This window comes from Chenopodium quinoa, unplaced genomic scaffold, assembly GCF_001683475.1.
Source record: "Chenopodium quinoa cultivar QQ74 unplaced genomic scaffold, ASM168347v1, whole genome shotgun sequence".
In the NCBI taxonomy this organism is placed as follows: Eukaryota; Viridiplantae; Streptophyta; class Magnoliopsida; order Caryophyllales; family Amaranthaceae; genus Chenopodium; species Chenopodium quinoa.
In genome coordinates this window covers 3,069,282-3,089,824 of record NW_018744497.1, presented here as the reverse complement: position 1 = coordinate 3,089,824, position 20,543 = coordinate 3,069,282, and the positions used below count along the sequence as shown (strand labels likewise).

Genomic DNA, 20,543 nt, shown 5'->3' with positions numbered 1-20,543 from the left:
TTGGATCCACATCGAGCTTATGTACCGCCAGATCCGGACTTATGCCTGGGGCATCTCTTGAACTTCAAATGCAAATATATCTTTTAATTCTCTCAACAATTGGTGGAGGTCAGCACCAAATTCAGCAAAAGCAATCGTCCCGACTTTAATAGTTCGCTCAGGACGAGAGTCATCCAAGACGAGGTCTACAAGTTCACCAGCCGGCTAAGGGTGGAATTCATCTAACCTCTCCTTGGCCAATGATTGATATTGTTTTTCTTTTCTCTCGGCCTCCAGATGGGTGGCCTTTCTTTTCTTACTGGCTGCTATTGGGGCAGGCCCGACTCCTTTGACTTGCTCAAGGTCCGTAGTCTCTCCATTGGGGCCAGATGCTACCATAATGGGCTTGATATCAGAGAGGTAACATTCCCTAGCCATGTTCTGGTCTCCCCTTAGGAAGCCTATTGTTCCATTATCTCTCTCAAACTTAAGAACCATGAGAGATGGAATGATAACAGCTTTTGAATTATTCAGGGTGGGTCGCCCTAAGATCATGTTGTAGGCCGACATTTCTTCAACCACCATGTGACGCCGCTCCCCTTTCTCACCCAGGCAGATAGGCGGATCCACCCGTCCAACTGGGTGTACGACTCCTCCTCCAAATTCCCACTAAGGGATGAGAGACCGGGTGTATGCTGTCGGGCTTGTTCTTGAGCTTTGCCAAGCATTTGTTGCTGATGAGATCAGATGAACTCCCGGTATCTATGAGAATCCGGCCAACTCTCTAGTTGGCCACCTTGCATTCAATTACAATGGGGTCGTCATGCGGCCCCCTAATTTCCCCGAAGTCTTTCTCAGTGATAACAACTTTTGGAAATGAACTTTTGAAGGTCCGTCTCTGATCGACGCAGTTAACATCTAGACGCGTGATGTTGTCCTTATTGCCCCGAATAGTTGGGCCTCCTCCTGCGAAGCCGCCTGCTATCGTATAGACTAGCGCTTCGTCAGTATCGGAGCTTTCAGCAAGTGTCGCCTTCTTCCGGTCCGCCTATTTTTGTCTGGGGTGTTGAGTACCCTTTAATTTCTTGACATAGGAGTTAAGATCTCCTTTTTCTGCTAGGCGGTCCAAGAAACGCTTGAGACTGATGCACTCATTGGTGTCATGACTAATGTCCTCATGGTAATTGTTTCGGGGTTTTCTGATGTCCTGCGGGAGAGTTACAATTCCGAGACTGGAACCGGACGCCTGTACCTGCAAAATAACGGAGACTCCTGTGAGCTCCGCCTCCAACGGTCAAGTTAGTACCTGATTAAGGAGTAATTAATGCGGAAATTAAAGTGATTAGGTCTCTCTAGGTGAGAGTGATTAACGTAGGTAATCTGCTTTGTTAGCGAGATCAGCCGGTTATTACTGTGTGTAATTAATGTGTTTTTTCCGTAATGTTTCTGTTCTCTTTTTTTGTGTAATCCCCCTTAATGAGGATTAAGGGAGGTATTTATAACCTTGGGAAACGTGCCCATCCTAGGTTTAGGTAAACCTAGGGGCGATTGGGCTTCCCTCGGAAATTGGGCCTGGGTGGCCGGTTTCTCCATTAGGCATGGAGTATGCCACATGTCGTGACATAACAGGTCCAAGGTGGACGAATAAGCGCGTGCCACGTGGCAAGCCCTGACAGTTCCAACTAGGGGACACTTGGCAGGACCTGATTGGTCCACGTGGCGCATTCCGATTGGTGGGAGCAAAATCCCCTAATCAGTAATAGCAATATTTATCTTTGTTCCGATTGTTGACGGAACTCTTCATAGCGGCCAGCTTCTCAATTGAGAGTCGGTCCTTGATTTCCTTGAGGATGGCATAACTATCCTTGTTAAACTCATATTTGGGGGAGTATGGTTTAAACTCCTTCTTCTTCTTCTGGGACGACTGTTCAGAGGAGTCGGCCGCCCAGACTTCTTTTCTCTTTTTCTCTTCTTTATTGGCCGACTGCTTTGGTCGGCACTCTCTTTTGTTGGACTTTTTGTGGTCCGATTATTTTCCAACATTACAGGGGTTAGTCACCTGAATGTAGGCGTCCGCCTCCATCATTGCTTCGTAGAGGGTGGTTACCCTCTTTCTGACGAGATCAAATTTGAAGTTCGACCCGTCCTTCAGACCTTTGAAAAAGTCTGTATAAGCTATTTCATCAGGTAGTCCTTGTATCTGAATCTCATCAGATTAAACCTCTTGATGTAAGAGCGCAGTCCCTCCTTCTCTCTCTGCTGTATGGCCCCCAGATCAAGGGTGGTCTTCTTAGCAGGAATGTTCATTGCGAAGTTTGATGTGAACAAGTAGACGAGGGTCTTGAAATTGTTAATACACCCGGCCGGCAAGTTGCCAAACCATTGTTGGGCGACGCCCTTCAATGTGGCCGGGAAACACTTTCACCATGTGGCTTCGTCCAACCCTTGGAGGTACATAAGGTTGGTGTACGCCATTATGTGATCTTCTGGGTTGGTAGTGCCATCATATGCCCCTACCAACACATTTTTCACTTTGGCCGGCTGGGCGGCCTCTATTATTTCCCTAGAGAAGGCGGAGGGCTGTTCTCCAAGTTTGAGCAACCTAAGTTACCAGTCCAAAGGCTAGACATTCCTTGCCGTCTGTCCTCCAAAAAGTGTAGGCTGCATGAAATATTGGGACTGCGAAACGTATGGTTGAGGAGGCACATACGGGGCCGCATGATGTTTTTGGGAATTAGAATGGGAGGAGGCTCCGGGCGTCTGGCTCTCATAATTTGATTTTGAGTACCTCAGGAAGGTATTATGTAGATTATCTTGAAAATCAAACGTAGAGGCTGACTCTGACAGTCGATCATTCTTCTTTTGCTCAAGCAACATTCGAGCATCAGAGTATGTTCTCTTTGACCCGTCCGACTGAATATGACGGATGGGCTTTCTCTTCCCTGGTTAGGTCGATCACTGGCGCCTCCCTCTCCCTAGGCTTAGGGTAAGGAGTCGCCTCCCGATCCTTTACAAGCTTCTTCCTCCCAGATTGGGAGGGTCTTTTGGCCGACTGTTTCTTCGGTGGAACGATCGCCCTTTTGTTGATAAGCTCCTAGATCTCCCCCTTGAAACTATTCATGAAGGTCATGAGTTCGTTTCTAGTGATGGGGAAGATCCCTCGACCGCCTGTTGATGATCAAGCGGCGGGCCGGCTGGTTTACTAGATCCAGCCAGGCAGTCCTCCCGTTCCCTCCTTTCGGTGGGACGGGTGCGTCGAGCTCTTAAGGTCCCGTCAGAGCCCGTATGAGTCTCGACTTCAATTTTATTGTCAGTATCCTGGTCCGTCAGAACCATCAAGGGGTCGTCCATGGGACGCTTCTCACTTAGAATCGGTACAGACTATGATTCCATCTCGAAAGTACTCTCCCCACAGACGGCGCCAAAATGTTTCGAGGTTTTTTTATGTCCTGCGGGAGAGTTACAATTCCGGGACTGGATCCGTGCGCCTGTTCCTACAAAACAATGGAGACTCCGGGTGGTGGGAGCTCCACCTCCGACGATCAAGTTAGTACTTGTGTGTGGAGTAAAAGGTGCGGAAAGTAAAGAGGGTGATCCGGTTCCTCGGAAGGGAGGAGTGATCGGGGAGTGCAAATAGTGCTAAGTCTGGTCTAGCAATTAGTATGCACGTGCGTTTAGGCTTCTCTAGGCGAGATGATTAATTAATTCTTGTATATGCTTAAATGAAGGCTAATTATTGTATTTATAGCCTTGAAGTACGCGCCCAATCCTAGGTTAAATGGTAAACCTAGGACTGATTGGGCTTGCCTCGGGATTCAGGCCCAGTCGGTTGTTTTCCATGTTGGCTGATGGTGGGCCACATGGCGCGGCACGATTGATCCATGTTGGACCTCTCAGAGCATGACACGTGGCAGCCCCTGAATGGTCCACGTGGCTAACACGTGGCAGGTGCTGACTGGTCCACGTGGCGGGGAAAAATCCCCTAAACATAGTTTATCTCATATTTCATGGCCTCTTGCCATTTAGCAGAGTCGGGGCTCGTCGTAGCTTGTTTGTATGTCGCTGGCTCATCTCCATCCACGACCAGGATGTCCTGATCTTCAGTTAAGACAATACCAAGGTATCTGTCTGGTTGAGATCTTGGCCGTTGCGACCTACGAAGGGTAATAGGTTGAGCATTTACATTGTCTGTTTGATTCTGACCAATCTTATCAACTGCTTCTAAAGCATTTTGATTGTCAGTTTTATCAAGTTGACATTGTTGCTCATCCTCTCGAACTTCGTCGAGTTCGATTTTCCTCCCACTTATCATTTTGGAAAGGTGTTCCTTCTTCAAAAAGACACCATCACGAGCAACAAATACTTTGTTCTCGGATTTATTGTAGAAGTAATACCCCCTTGGTTACTTTTGGGTAGCCCACAAAGAAACACTTGTCTTATTTTGGGTGAAGCTTGTTAGAAATTAATCTCTTGACATGTGCTTCGCAACCCCAAATCTTAAGAAAAGACAACCTTGGAGGTTTCTTCGTCCATAATTCATATGGAGTCTTTTCGACAGCTTTTGACGGAGCACGGTTCAGTGTAAGTGCCGCAGTTAGTAGCGCGTGTCCCCAGAAAGAGATAGGAAGTTTATTAAGACCCATCATTGATCGAACCATGTCTAACAAGGTTCGATTTCTCCTTTCGGATACTCCATTTCATTGAGGAGTTCCAGGAGGTGTCAGCTCTGAAAAAATACCATTTTCTTTCAAGTGATCGTCAAATTCATGGCTTAAATATTCGCCACCTCGATCTGATCGAAGTGCTTTAATCTTCTTGTCAAGTTGATTCTCAACTTCACTCTGAAATTCTTTGAATTTCTCAAAGGATTCAGATTTATTCGACATAAGGTAGAAATAACCATATCTACTATAGTCAATGGTGCAGGTAATGAATTGTCTTAGTTTTGTAGGCGGTATCAACTTTTGTCATATGTAAGAACATGCAATTTCCATTGAACAATATAAACAAGACATTTTGAAACAACTATTGTAAAAGTCTTACGATCAAAATAACTTGGTGTCCAACACCATAGATCATATTATGTTCAAAAGCATTATGAAACTAAGATTAGTTTAATTACAAGTTATAGACATAATGGTGCATGCAAGCACAACCGAAAAACCATCTTCGTCGTTTGCTCGTTTTGCACGTACACTTGATAATCTTCTCACTTGGTCCCTGAAAAGGCAACATAAAGTGAGTCATATTTGGTATCTAATACTTATGATTTGCTAAATGCACAAGTGTTTAAGGAAGATAGTCCGGGACCTCGGGCAACTTGCACTTCTGCCCTAGCAGACTCGGCTTCCGGTTATAGGTCCTAAGTTTGAAGTTCTCTTGTTTTGTGGGGGCAGAAACTAGGTAGAAGCGGTTCTTCCAATCTGACCACTTAGACGGTTTGTCTAAAGTTATCAGGTATTTGGGGTAAGTGGTCAGAGTATACCAGGCTCTCCACCCGCCTGGACTTCGACTCAAGTAGTGCATATGGGCAAAAGCCTCCCAGCCGGGATGGAGACCTTGCATTTCGCAAGTGGCGATGTAGCCTTAGATGTTAACCCAAGAGTTTGGGGTTAACTGCCACACGCCTAAACCATATCCTCTTAAAATGGCCTTTATTGTGTTGTGCAGAGGGAAGCGAAGACCAGCTAAAAAGGCCACCTCATAGCAGCCGAACTATCCGTTTTCATTGCATTGATCATCTTCCCAAGCTATTGTACCTAGCTCAGGCGGAACCCGAATGGTATACCCCGCTCCTAGAGGCCGTTTGAGGATAAATTTTTCTAGATTTCTTTCCATGTTAGCCTTATCTCTGGCTGAGACCTGGATCTAGAGGGGATCACCCTTATTGTTCCAAGTGGACTTTCCTCTTCCTCGCTATCTACAACCGATGTAAGATAGCTGCTGCTGCTACTTTGTTCAGACGTTGACCTAGAGGCGGCCTCACTACTGTTTCCCTCATTGGAGGGTTCTCCCTTTTCAGCTTCAGAGATGGAGGCGGCCTCTTCACCACCTCCACTATCAGACCCCAAGATTCCATCACTAAGGGTGCTAGGGGTACCTCCAGGAGATCCCCTTGTCATCTCAGCCTGATCCATCTCAGGCGGCTTTTCTTCGGAGCTTTCTCCTTTATGTTCCGGGTCAACAACCGTTTTTCTAGTTCGAGCCATAGTGTCCTGCACAGACACGGAGATGGTCGGATTGGGAGATGGACAAGGGGGATCACAGTACCCAAAGGCGGCTCCCCCAGTCCTAGACTCAACCGTACTAGGGGACCGATTGCCCTCTAAATCGTGGTGTGTCGTGTGTGTAGTTGGTGAATCCGTTTGTTTTTAAAAGAGAAATACATAAACGAAAATACATGAAAGAGTTGAGGGAGGTAGAAACGATACCTCAAAAATAAGCTGAAAAAACAAAGTGCCGACCGGTTGAGCTAGCAGGCGAAAATTAGTTGATGGCTTATAAGGGGTATAGGCGCTTGACCGGATGTACCCTCTAGGAAAGCAGGTGTATCTGTTGGGGGGTACTTGAGCGGTGTTTGGAAGTTTGAACTAGTTGATGCATAGACGGTATACCCGTATGTTCCTTTGGAAATTAAAGAAATTGTTTGCAAACCCCTCAAACAGTTTTCAAGAAGCTGTGCTGTCTGACAATCACAGACGTCTTACCAGATGTGTTTACAGGCAAAGCAGGCGGGTTTTCACTACAATTCTCTCTGGAAGCCGATTGACTCTCTTTTTCTAAAACTTTGGAAAATGTCCAAATGAAGGGGGTAAACGGCTATATAAAGGAGGGTAATGTGAAGGGGCATCCTTGTAACTCCTTTAGTAGGCGAACGGTTATCACCGTCAGCCAATGATCGAGTGACAAGTGTCACAGATGCCACGTGGCATGCCACGTCACATATGTGAGGGGAAAATGTTTAGGGTAAAAATACCCTATGCCACGTGGACCAATCAACGTGTGACACGTGTCACCTTCAGAGTGGTTCACAAGAACCAATCCCCTCTGGACACGTGGCACGTGCTTCAAGACCTATAAATAGGGATATGCTTCCCCAATGGAAACAAATTCACATTTAATTCCAACAAACCAAGCATATTAATTGCAGATCATTTACTCCTGATCTCGTAATTCGAGAGGATTCTTAACTTTCGCATTTATTACAGACTCTATACCCGTTCTAACTTGATCGTTGGAGGCAGAACTGCCCCAACCGGAGTCTTCGTCGTTTTGCAGGTACAGACGTCCGAATTCCAGTGTTGGTGTTGTAACTCTTCCGAAGGACACAGAAAACCCCGAAACGAGGTTGGTCACGGATTGTAGTTTGTTTGCAGTTTCCTCTTTCAATTTTTTCGATCGAAGGAGTTTCAGAAGGATGTCCCTTGATGTCCTTTGTTTGAACTTAGTAGTGGATTTTCAATCTATTACTTTGATAAATACCTATCTTAACGCTGCTCACCAAAATGAAATGTTTGGGGGCCTACGGAGGACAATTTTGGAGGTTCATAGTATGAAATTGGTCTCTTCCTTTGAGAAGAGATCAATGGTACCCACAATTAAGGGTATTGAATCACTTGAATTGGTGATTTAGTTTGTGTTGTTAAGCCCTCATTGCTTTGTTTTCCTGCCCAATTTTCTTAATGTAATAGGCACTTGGTGTCCTTTTCAGCTCGTTAATATGTATGCTAGAATTTGTTTGTTCGTCGTCATCCTCCAATGCATTCTCCAAGTTCAATGGAAAGTGGAATACAAAATTAGGATGGTGTGTTCCTCGTCGCATGCTCTAACGCAAGTTGCAGATTATTCAAACCTGCAAGATCAAACATGGAAGTACTTTAATTAATATTTTCTCTTTGTAATAGAGGAGCTCACAAGACTCGTAGTTTATAATACTTTTAATACAATTTAAACCGTTGTAAAAAAAAAAAAAAAAAAAAAAAAAAAACGCTAGGGTGACGGACAGAAAATGAACGGGAAAAAAAACAACAAATAGCAACATTACCCTTGTTTCTCTCTTCGATATTTTGAAGCTCAAAATTGACGGAAATCACCACTTTGCACTGCTGCCACCGCCAGCCGCACCTTCCAGAGTTTCAGCCACCGCCCACGGGCCATCGCACCTCCGCACAGCCGCACTCCAGCCACTGTGTCCAACCCTCTAGGTAGCTTAATTCCATACTTTAAAGATTGATTTTGATGTTTTTAATTTCTTATTATAAACTAGTTGTTGGGTTGATTTTGTGCTTAAATGAGATTTTTATGTTATTTAATCTATCAAATCAGTGTGGTTGTTGTTCGATATTGATGTTTTGTTATTTAATTCATCAAATAGGGAGTTAGGGTTTCTGATTTTTTAGGAATTGATAATATTGATTTTCTGATTTTTTTTCTTTGAAATTGATATTATAAATTTATAATAGGCTAGTGAAATTGATGATTTGATATTTAATCTATGAAATTATTTGAATTTGAAGAGTTGAAGCAAGAATGATGTGCGTTATTCATTACCATCTTAACACTTCGATAAGATGCAGAATTGTATCTTTCCTTTACCAATTAACATTATCATAGCGGTGCTGATTGTATCTTTCTTGATTAGACTACATATGAAAAGATGCAAGGTTGCCAATGTCAGCTGCCCTATTATTTTTTAAGATATGCTGTAGCCTTCAATGCATGCATGCTGTATTTTGATAATATGTAGGTGAAAAGTGTACAGAGATGAGATAGACGTGTTTTAGCATCATGCCATTCTTTGTTCAGAGGTCATTGCCAAATTAGAGGGATTTTGAAATTCACAGTTTCCTTGTGCTCTTGTAAATCCACTAATTCATATAAAGTATTCTCCATTTCGACTAGACTTTCCTGCATAGTTTTTTTTTGCCATTAGTTGCAGTTATAGTGATTACTGCTCACTACTAATGTCATGACCTATAACCTGATAATTTAGGCCTTTATGATTTTGTACAATTTGCTGGCCTGTGATATGCAGTTTCAGCAGTTTTTAACTATTTTATATGTTTTTAGATGTTTCCTTGTAAAGAGTCTTGGATTCTTGCTGATGGGTGCTCCTAAACAAAAGTGGACAGCAGAAGAAGAAGCAGCTCTAAAAGCTGGAGTACGCAAGCATGGGTCTGGTAAGTGGCAAACAATACTTAGAGATCCAGAGTTCAGCAATGTCCTATGCTCCCGTTCAAATGTGGATCTCAAGGTATGGTACTGAGTCCTTTTAGGGGAATTGAAGCTTTGATTTATATGAACATACTTTAACATTGTGAAATTGATAGAGGCAAGGAAAATTCTATTTCAGCTTGAATGACTGTTCCTATTTGTTTGTATTGAACTTGTGCTAATACAGAATTTCATCATCATTCTTGACAGGATAAGTGGAGAAATATTAATGTGACTTTGAGTGGCTTAGGATCTAGAGAAAAAGCTAGGCTAGCACTTAAGAGGAATCCACAAATCCCCAAACTTGATGACAAGCCTTCGGTGGTGAACCATTTTAGGAGTGATGAGGATGCTGTTGAAGATGAACTTGTTGGTACCCCCAGTGAGACAGTTCAGGTTGCTGATTCGAAGAAAACATATACAAGGTCATACTCCTTTTGTCATTATGTTGACCTGTTCTTTATTTGTATAACTTGGTGTATGAACTGTGGTGTTGTTATAACCAAATATGCTACTCTTGCAGCCCGTATAAAATCTAAGACTGGACTAGTAACATCTGGTCTGTATAGAGTTTCATGGTTAGTGTTGATATACTGTGCTTTATCTGCTCATCCCAGAATGCATAATTGCATAATTGAGTTAGGTCTTTATAATGGATACTTGACTACAATCACTTTAATAGTGTGTTTGTTTTAAAGGAGATGGAGGGAAAGGATGGGACATAGAGGGGTGGAGTATCTTTCATTTGGATAACAAATGAGGAAGGAAGGGAATTGGAGGGGAGAGAAATGGAGGAATTAAATTGTAAGAATTGATAGTGGAGAGATTTGGAACTTCCCTCCCCTCCCTTTCCCTTTCCCTCCCTCATCCCCTACCTCTCCTTCTTTTCCACCCCTAAACAACCGGAAAACCCAATAAAAATATAAAATCACATACTAAAGGTGGGTGTTCTTGTTTTGAAACTCTATGTTGAGCCATTATCTGCCCACCCAAGATGCAAAGAGGTAGTTGAAATTTACAGCTTGTTTGGATAAGACTTAGGCCCTGTTCACTTAACCTCATTTTTGTTGAACTGAAATTATTTAAATTATTTTTGCTGAAATTTAATTACTTTTATTGAATTGAAATTAATTTTATAAAATTGAGATTATTTTCACCGATTCTCTATTATATTTGTTCTTTACAACTAATATTTACTAAATTGAATATTATTTTTTAAGGTGAAGTGAACAAGGTCTTAAAGAGGGAAGAGGTGAGGATGGGTTGAAAAACACTATTCCCCTATATCTTTGCGACAGAAAGAGTTCCATGAACATGATCTTTTTTCCCCAATCACAAATATTTACAAATTTGTAATTCTTGTGAATTTTACCTGCTTCTTGAATACTTTGATCTATGTTAATCAGAGACGGCTAATATCGCGAAGTGTCCGTGTCGACACTACACTTCACGGACACGGATACGGGACACGTGTTCGATTCTTTACTGTGCACTCGGACACTTCCATTAAGAGATGAGAGGAAAAAAAGAGAAGAAACATGAAAGAAAAACATATCTTGTTCGAAAACCACCATTAATATAGAGAAGATGGAGAGAAAAAGATTGCCATTTATTAGGAGAATTTACCGAGGAAAGAATTATAATAAAAAAAAAATAGGGGTAGACACAATGAAAAATTTAAAGCTTTTGTAATATATAATTTATTTATATAAATTTAAGTGACGTATTGACGTGTCCCCGTACCCGTGTCCAAATAGTCCCCGTGTCCTAAAATTTTGGAACTTGCCGGATTGGACACTTGGACATGTGTTCGTGTTTGACACCCGTTCCCGAGATTATGTAACATAGCTTTTGATATATATATAAAATAATTGAGAAATTGACTTAGGCTTCAATCATCCTTCCAAACTTTCCAATTATGGAGCAAATTGTTTATATAAGATGAAGGAAAAATCTTTCCACTTTTCTGCCCTCCATTTAACTCATCCTCACAATCTGGAATCCAAACAAGGCACCCCCTATCTTTCCCTTTAAATCTCTCTATCCAAACAAGCTGTTAGTGATACAAATTGTGGCAATTAAAACTAACGTGAAACATTGATTGACATAAGAGAAAGGATGAGAGGTGTATAGTTGCTAGGTTATTCTTTTGTGGGTTCATTCTTTTTTGTAGGGCCCTAAAACAGATTTAAAAAGTTGTAAAAGGGTTGATGAGTGGGGTTATGCTTTATGTGATGCTGTGTTTAGGAAGCTATGCTAGCTTTAAGAGTTTACAGTCTGTTGATATGGTATGATTTTTTAATATTTCGATAATGATTGTCATTCTGTATTTTGTTTTTGCTTAGGCTGGATAACCTCATATTGGAGGCTATAACAACTCTTCAGGAGCCGAAAGGTTGTGACAGGAATGCAATTGCCATGTACATAGAGGTATTAGAGGCTATAACAACTTACCATCAGCTGTACTCAGAAGCCAGAATAACTTTTTTATTTAATTGCCATCTTCCAGTCTTTGGTTGCTGTAAAAAAAACTGCTTTTTGACATACTTCTATGACTTTTTATGCTTGTAACTGCTCAATATGTTGATTTTCTTATCATCGCCGACTAATTTTTTGCATCCTATGGCAGTAGCTTTAACAATTTACTGTCAACTAGTTATCAGTTTTGTCTTGCTTAAGTGATGGATTTAAAATATGAAATTGCGGTATGTTTATGTTATTCACCTTCATAGTTGCTTTATATAAGTGGTTCCTGAGTTTTGTTCCAGCTTTATTAAGGATGTGTTATGATTTGTTTATCAATTTTGGAGCATTATCTGTATGTGGATTCTCTGCTGATATCATTTAAGAATTAATTTATCACTTTTATCAGTAACTAACTCTTCTTGTTAGTTGTGGATCAAGAGTTCTCATGAAGTAGGGCTATCTAAATCCAAATATAGAATTAGCGCTAGTAATAGGGAGATATTTATGCTTTCTCAAACATCAATAATTTGCTTTGAACACCAAAGCAGCTATTATTACATCAGATAAGCATATTCCAATTATTATATTTTCTTTAGTGAAAGAGAAGGGCAAGCCCCAAGAAACAAAGAAAACTAGCCAACTAAGAAAAGAAAAGGCAACATAAATGAACAATTGGAAAAGGAAAATTACTAACTACTGAACTCCCTAGCTGGCACTAGTCTTTATCCTTCAAAGCTTCTGGAACCAATCTAGCCCAAGCTACACCACTTAGTCCTCCAATAAAATAGCATGAAGGTCCTTCCGGACCGCCTTTAACAACAGTAATATCTGTTCCACATCCACTTTATGCTGCTGCTTTTTCTTCATCCTACTTTTGTTTTTTTTTTAAATATACTTTGACTTATTTTAATTATGTAGTCATGTTCATGATGTATATGAATCTCCCAAAATTACCCTATTACTTTCATTGGTAAGCTGAGGGTAAAGAAAACGAATCGCAAAGAATGACCAAATTGATTAGAGTACATACTACCATCCACTTTTTGGCCTGAAGAAGATTAATATTTTTCCCTCTTTCATTTTGTTTTCTTTCCTTTCCTTTTTTTTTTTTTTTTTTTTTTTTTTTTCTTTCCTTTTTTTACAATTTTATTTACTTTAATGTCCTCCCTGTCCTAAGTTCTAGTTATCCCTACTCTCCCGTCATCACAAGCCAAGAACCTCTAAATCCTCTTAGAATTAGCACACTTAAAGAACAAGTGCGACACACTTTCATTTTCAGCAAGACAAAAAAGAAAAAAAAAAAGAAAAAAGAGAAATAGGATCCCAAGGCACATGCCAAGCAGTCAACCTGTTTTTGGTAACCAGCTTATTACAAACAGCTTATTAATTATGTAGTCATGTTCATGATGTATATGAATCTCCCAAAATTACCCTATTACTTTCATTGGTAAGCTGAGGGTAAAGAAAACGAATCTCAAAGAATGACCAAATTGATTAGAATACATACTACCATCCACTTTTTGGCCTGAAGAAGATTAATATTTTTCCCTCTTTCATTTTGTTTTCTTTCCTTTCCTTTTTTTTTTTTTTTTTTTTTCCTCTTAGAATTAGCACACTTAAAGAACAAGTGCGACACACTTTCATTTTCAGCAAGACAAAAAAGAAAAAAAAAAGAAAAAAGAGAAATAGGATCCCAAGGCACATGCCAAGCAGTCAACCTGTTTTTGGTAACCAGCTTATTACAAACAGCAAGCGAAGTAGTACAAAGATTTTAGGAGAAGCTTTATTATTACAAATAACCATCTTTCAATTAATTTTAGCTCCTTGAGGCCTGATCAAAGCATATAACTCTCATTTTCCCCTGATGCACTTCAACTACCAATTTCATCAATTATTGCCCTGCATTTCAGATTCCTTTTCAGAACCCAAGAACATTTCTTAGGTATAGGAGCAGACTAGAACTCTGTATATATGAAATAATGTATATGAACCCATTTGACCCTACATGTTATCTGCTTTGTGAGCAAGAACCCACATCACCTTGGTTATTGCAGCCTTGTTCCAGTCACCAAGAGAAATAGCATTCCATCCCCCACAAAACTACCGCACACCAGATTCCAGGAAATCAGGGCCTTCTTAGAAGGGTTAGCTTTCCCTGTCCAAAGAAAGCACCATCCTGATTAGCCTCTGAAAATCCACGAAATATACCTCACTCTTTCTCAAATTTGAAGAAAACCTATACTCATAAAGAACTTATGAAAAGCTACAAACAGGGAGTATAATGAATATCAACTCTAGAGAACTCGAGCAGATTTTCATATTCACCAGCAAACATCGTGTGAGTGATGTTTAGATTCTCACATCTAGGATGAAAGTTGAAATTTGGATTAAGTGTCAGCTCATGCTTGGACAACTAGTCCATACTCCCCCCCCCCCCCCCCCCCCCCCCCCCGGGCGTGTAATTTATTCGTGCCACTTGACCATTTAAAGTGATGCTCTCTTAGTTTGATTTGGTGGTCGATTACATGTGCTAATTTGGCTTACAGACCTGAAAGCAATTCTTGTATCTGGCTGTTAAAGAGAGAAAGAAAAAGATCCAACAGTGCTAGGAAACTCCCAATTTATTACCAAATTGCATCTTTTTACAGGCAATAGCCCTATCATTGACTGTATCTTTTTACAGGCAGCGTCTTGTTTATTTTTCTTACATTTTTTTTTTGTGGAAAATAGTATAGCTATTTATTTATTTGTTTATTTTTATTCTAGTTGGTGTCGGAAAGGCTTCTGACATTATTTTTCTTAATATATAACCAAAGTTCTGACTCACATTTTTCTTCTGCTAGGAGCGGTTTTGGGCACCTCCAAATTTCAGTAAATTATTGGCTTCAAAATTGAAGTTTATGGCATCAAATGGCCAGTTGATTAAGGTGAGGATGTTTGAAGTAGGTTTTTGTTGGAAGACATGAGTCCACATGACTGTTGTAAAAATTGCTGACAACAAGCATCATCAGTTCGTAAAATTTTAGCTGTTTGGTTGTCACCCTTTGGGTTGCTTTTAATGCATTTATATTTTTCTTTGCTTGGTGTGATTGTGTAAATTGAGTGAGTTGACGACAAGATTTTTATTTCATGTTTCGTATAGCCTCTATTTAGGATTTTTTTATTATTAATTTATTTTATTTTATTTTATTTTTTTATTTTTATTTATTTATTTTTTTTTTTTGGGGGGGGGGGTGTGGGGGGTGGGGGGATACGACACCCTATGGATTGAGAGAATTGGAGCGAAAGGAAGAGAAGAGAAAATAAGGGATTCATCCTCGCTTCTTTGGATACCATTGATAGAAAGGAAGGGAAATGGAAGGATTCATTTTCCCTCCCACTTTAATAAACCAAATCCTTCCAATGTTGGAATGATTTGGAGGGAAAATGTAACCTAACTTTCTCCCTCCCCTCCCCTTCCATTCGTCCCCCTTCCTTCTTCTTCTCTCCCTTCCCTTTATTTCCCCTTTGCCATGCAAACAAACCAAAAGTTTAAATGTCTAATTGAGACCTTTTATAGGGCTGACCTGGAATTGCATCACTTGTTATCTATTCAAATGGTTTTTTGCTGAGCATTCACATCCACTTTCTCTTCATGTGATGTATCTTAGATCTCAGGTTTATTTTACAACTGTACTGTTAATTAGCTGCTTTCCAGAATGGACATACTAATGTGGGTATTGGTTTTAATTGTGCCAGGTTAAGCACAGGTATAGAATATCTGAGAGTTTACCTTATTCTGAGACAAGAAAAGATTTATTGGATAGTAAATACAAGGACCATGCTAAGCCAGAAAGCAAGGAACTTAAAATTTTTACAAGGTCAGAAGTTGTTGCAGAATTGGGGAAAATGAAGAGTTTGTCGCCTCATGAAGCTGCTTCTGCGGCTGCTCGAGCAGTTGCTGAAGCAGAAGTTGCTATTATGGAAGCTGAGAAGGCTACAAGGGAGGCCGAGGCTGCAGAAGCTGAAGCAGAAGCTGCAAAAGTATTTGCTGAGGCAGCAATCAAAGTGTTAAAGTGTCAAAACCTTCGTGCGTGGTAAGTTCAATCTTAGTTTTGCTTATTATGCTTTTTTGGTAAGCATTATTGGTTAGATGGTACATCTAAAGAAGCATGTCATACTACTTAGATACCTTTCGTTGTTCCAAAAATTTATAGAGATTGTTAAATGCGTAATATTATCGATTCTGTTGAATAAAATAAATAAATCAATCAATCAAAGCCTTAATCCCATAAGTGGGGTCAGCTACATAAACCAAATTTGATTATTCCGTGTTATCATCGACAAAGATCCTCCTCCTCCATCCCTCACGATCCAATGCCTCGTCCTCATGCAAATCTATATACTTCATATCCTTCCTTACTTCTTCCAACCAAGTCATTTTTGGTCTCCCTTTTTGTCGTTTTACCCCTCCATGGTCCCACTCTTCCACTTTTCGTACCGGTGCACCCTCGGGTCTTCGTCTTACATGTCCAAACTAATGCAGACGATTTTCCCCTAGTTTGTCTACAATGCCTACCACACCTACCTTCTTGCGTATAACCTCATTTCTGATTCTATCTCTTAGAGTGTTCCCGTACATCCACCTTAACATTCGCATTTCCGTAACCTCCATCTTTTTAATGTGCTCCTTCTTAGAAGCCCAACATTCTATACCATAGAGCAACACTGGTCTTATGGCAGTTAATTTTCCTTTCAACTGTAAGGGAATGCTTCGGTCACATAACACTCCCGTGGCCGCTCTCCACTTAAGGCACCCCGACTTAATCCCGTGGGCCACATCTTGATCAATGTCACCATTTTTCTGGATGTTCGACCTAAAATTTTTAAAACATTCGCTCATGGTCAAGTCCTTTCCATCCAAACTCACTACCTCATTGCTTGTCCCCCTCTGAGTACCATAGCGGCATACCAAATATTCACTCTGTAGATTCCAATCTTTGCCTCCATTGCTCTAACTTGACATTAACCCCATCTTTAGTTTCATCCACCAAAACGATATCATCTGCAAACAACATACCTCTTGAATTAGTCTAGTTACTTCATCTAGAATCGTTGCAAAAAGGAAAGGGCTTAATGCAATCCAATTGTAATAGGGTAATCTTTTGTCAACCCTCCACACGTCTCACATTTGTTGACACATTCCGACACATATCCTTAACCTGGTCCATGTACCTTCGTGGATATCTTTTTTCAACATTCCCCACCAAAGTACCTCTCTTGGCACCTTGTCATATGCCTTCTCTAAATCAATAAAGACCATATGCAGATCCTTCTTCTTTACCCTATAAAACTCCATCATTTGTCTTATCAAATGGATTGCTTCCATAGTGGATCTCCCTGGCATAAAACTAAATTGGTTATTCGAATTGCATGGGCATTCCCTTAACCAATTTTCAATCACTTTTTCCCACAACTTCCTAGTGTGACTCATAAGCTTGAAAGTTAAAAGTTAGGCAATTAACTGAGGAAGTGTTGAGAATGCTCTTAACCAAAGCACATTTTTTACTTTTACTTTCTTGCCAATTAAAGGGATTTAGCATCCCCCCCCCTCCCACTGGTTCTCTAATAGGTTATTTTTTCCTCAGTCTTCATTGAACATTTTGAATTTAATTAGTTTGCTCATCATCTTGTAATTATATTGCTCTTGGCGAACCCACAATGGAGTTTAGTTTAAAGGTCGCTCTCACTCCTTTCTTATCTTGGAAGACATCTAAATTGGTTGAATTGCCAAATTTGTATATTAAGTTCCTAACTAGGTAAATAAATCATCTTTGGTGACGATTATTCCTAAAAATTTTCTAGATTTCACTAAAACTAGTATATGCATATGCACATTTTATATATAGGTTGGGATCTAATAAGAAGATTCTCAAGTCAAGAAGGATTTAATGTGCAAACTAATTAATAGCATCAAACACACCCAAACACACACATTTACAAGGGAGCAGAAGCAAAAGTAATAGCCGCACCCCACCTAACTACTTAACAATTTCTCATTTCTCATATACCTTATGAGTAAAAGCCTAAAGGCACTTCAAAAGTTACAAAAATACCAAGGGGGATGTTGAAGATGAAATCGTATGCAAAATTTATTGGCAAATTGAAATTCTTTATCTTATGTGAAGATTAAAAGGGCATTAACTCTTGTGATATGCGCTTAATTTTGATTTGTGAATAACTTGTTTATGGTTTGAATTTATGAGGGACTATAGGCGTCTAGAATTAACATAGTTCAGAATTCACTATAATTTGTCCAAAATTTACTAAAACTAGTGTCCCTTCGTTTTCTTTTATTAATCTTACTTAAAATCTTGACATTATTCACAATTTGAAGGAATCATTTAAATAATCCGAATCTATAAGATAAAATTTAGTAAAGTAAAGTTTATTTAATCCGTCTTAAAGAATACTATAAGAATTTATAATTTTTATAATTTGTAATGATACATAATTAGAGATATTATGATGCGTATGTTAATCCAAAAATATATTATGGGAATAAAGTGAACAATGTTAAAGGACCAACCCAACCAAAAGTTTAAGTTAATGGTTGAATTCTAAAACTGATTGATATACTCTATCATGCCTCATGAAAGACCGTTGAGCTTGAAATGTGGTGGTTGCCGCATGAGTCTTCCCATAGGACCTAATATCCTAAGTTAATTGTTCCACTTGAACCGAGGGATTCATGTGATTTGATCCGTGACCGTTATGTCACTCTAGATATTGATGTCATGTAAAAGGGTCAACTTAATCAAAAGTTTAAGCTAATGGTTGAAGTCCAAGATTGGTTTATATATTTTATCAAAATTTAGCTCAAATCTATTAGTCGTTGACTTGGTGAGGTACTTCTTGGTGAATAGTTCAATAATTCATTTTAGCATTTATGGTGAGGTTTTGAGAAATTGGGTAAAGAGAAATAGCATTTAAGGGATGGAAGGGCATTGCAAAAAGTTAGAAGAATAAAACAAAATCCGAGGGGTTAATATGCACTTGGTACCTTTTGTGAGATCATTGCACCATATGTTTTTAGAATTCATCCAATGTAAATCATCATTTATGCTTTCATATGCACGACTGCATACACATGAAAAATAAGGACTAGGAGTTTTATGATTCATCTTTTACTGATCTTCTTGAGAATTATGTCAACTCTTTCTGGCTCATTGCTTGGGAAACTTAATCAAACATTCTAACACAAACGCACGCACATCACGCCTACCTCTCACCTCGGTGGGGAGAGGCTTTTCTCCAGGTTCTGATTTTGACTGTCCAATGTTTATTTGTGCAGCTGACATGTGTTGCTATCTGGCTTACCAACTAATGCTACTTTAAATGCCTGGCACAAAACAAATAGATCAACTTCAATGTTCCAACGCACTGTAGCGTGCCATTGTGTTCATAATTATAGTTTAAAATGCTTTCTCTTGTAAATTTTTGGTACTGATATCCATGTGAAGAAACAATTTGCTCAGAACCTTCTTTTATGGAAGAATTGAGAGTTTGATAGGATGTTTATAGGTTCGGAAAAAAGGAATGAAATGAGGAACATAAAGTGCAAAGAGTTTCAAATTCCAAATTGAAAATCTTGTTTGTTTATTTATTAATTTATTTAAACTTTTTTTGAATTTATTTTTTATTTATTTACCAAGTGTCTTCTTATAATTATTGTTTCAACCTGAGATGTGGGCTAATTCATTGATTATAAAACAATAACTTTATGCGCTACGAAATCCATCACAAAATTAAGGATTCAGGGTAATTATCCACCTAAACAGAAGGATTCCAGGTACCATCATCAAAGGGAGGCAAGTAAGTAATTGAGCTCTGCTGCCTTCTTCCTGTTTTCTCACTGACTTTCTTGCTTGTTGCACGTATAAGTTCTTATCGTGTTGTTAATTACTCCTAGACCACTAACAATATTAGCCCAAGATGCCAGAATCACCATCAATTTTGTGCATCTCAACACGACGTAAGCTGCATGCAATAAAATCTTCACCATCAATTAGCAGGCGTGAAGAGGCATCTTTAAATGCCTCTAGTTAGCTTTCCGTAGCTTCGATCACATCAGCAGATAGCTTTCTGTTATTACCGCATAAATCTAGAGGACACAATGACATGGTCCAAAACGGCTTCGTGTTCTTGTACAGTATCTGAACCAATGCAAAGCTTTGATCAGTTCTCTTGTACAGTATCTGAACCAATGCAAAGCTTTCATCAGTTCACCTATTCCAGCCTCCTTCCACACATACAGAGAAGGGACATTCCTTTAAAGTGCGAAGATTGTATTATTGATCACATGGACATCCTCTATGTGCTTAAGTTACTTCTGGTTGTTGGTTTTGCTCCTTTACATGTGCACTAGGAATACACCTACACTTTTTAATTTGGTTGTTGAGGAGGGCTGAAGGGTGGTGGTGCAGGTGGGGTGTGTGTGTGTGGGGTGGGGGAGGGGGGAGGCAAAATTTAAGTAGTTTAGTGTAGACGTCGTAGGAATTGATCTAATTTATCACAACTGCATGCGCTTGGCTATCTTAGGAAGATGTGAAATTGACATTTTATTGAATAGGAAAAAGGTCAAAGTAGAGAGTCGCCAACAAGTCATTTATGGAACTTGTACATCGTTCATGGATTATTAAAGAAAAAAGGACTAGATAAGCATGACTAGGGACAAATCCAAAGGTAACAATGATTTGATCAATGAAGGTTACACCTCATTCACAATACATGATTTTAGTAACTCCATGCGAATATGAAACATCAAGGGGGGTTCGGCGATGATGGTATGAAATTGAATCAGGAACAAAATTTCATCTGTATCGCCTCTACTCGATTCTTATTAT

At 39.7% G+C, this 20,543-nt stretch overlaps 1 protein-coding gene across 1 annotated transcript; it reads left to right on the top strand.

The window, feature by feature from the left end:
• Positions 1-7,948: 7,948 nt before the first annotated feature.
• Positions 7,949-19,330, top strand: LOC110697712 (single myb histone 6-like). Its single transcript, XM_021875095.1, has 7 exons — positions 7,949-8,183; positions 9,049-9,232; positions 9,403-9,617; positions 11,538-11,622; positions 14,502-14,585; positions 15,397-15,734; positions 18,992-19,330. The coding sequence occupies exons 2-7, from the start codon at positions 9,083-9,085 to the stop codon at positions 18,993-18,995; spliced, it is 876 nt and encodes a 291-aa protein (XP_021730787.1). The 5' UTR covers positions 7,949-8,183; positions 9,049-9,082; the 3' UTR covers positions 18,996-19,330.
• The last annotated feature ends 1,213 nt before the right edge of the window (positions 19,331-20,543 follow it).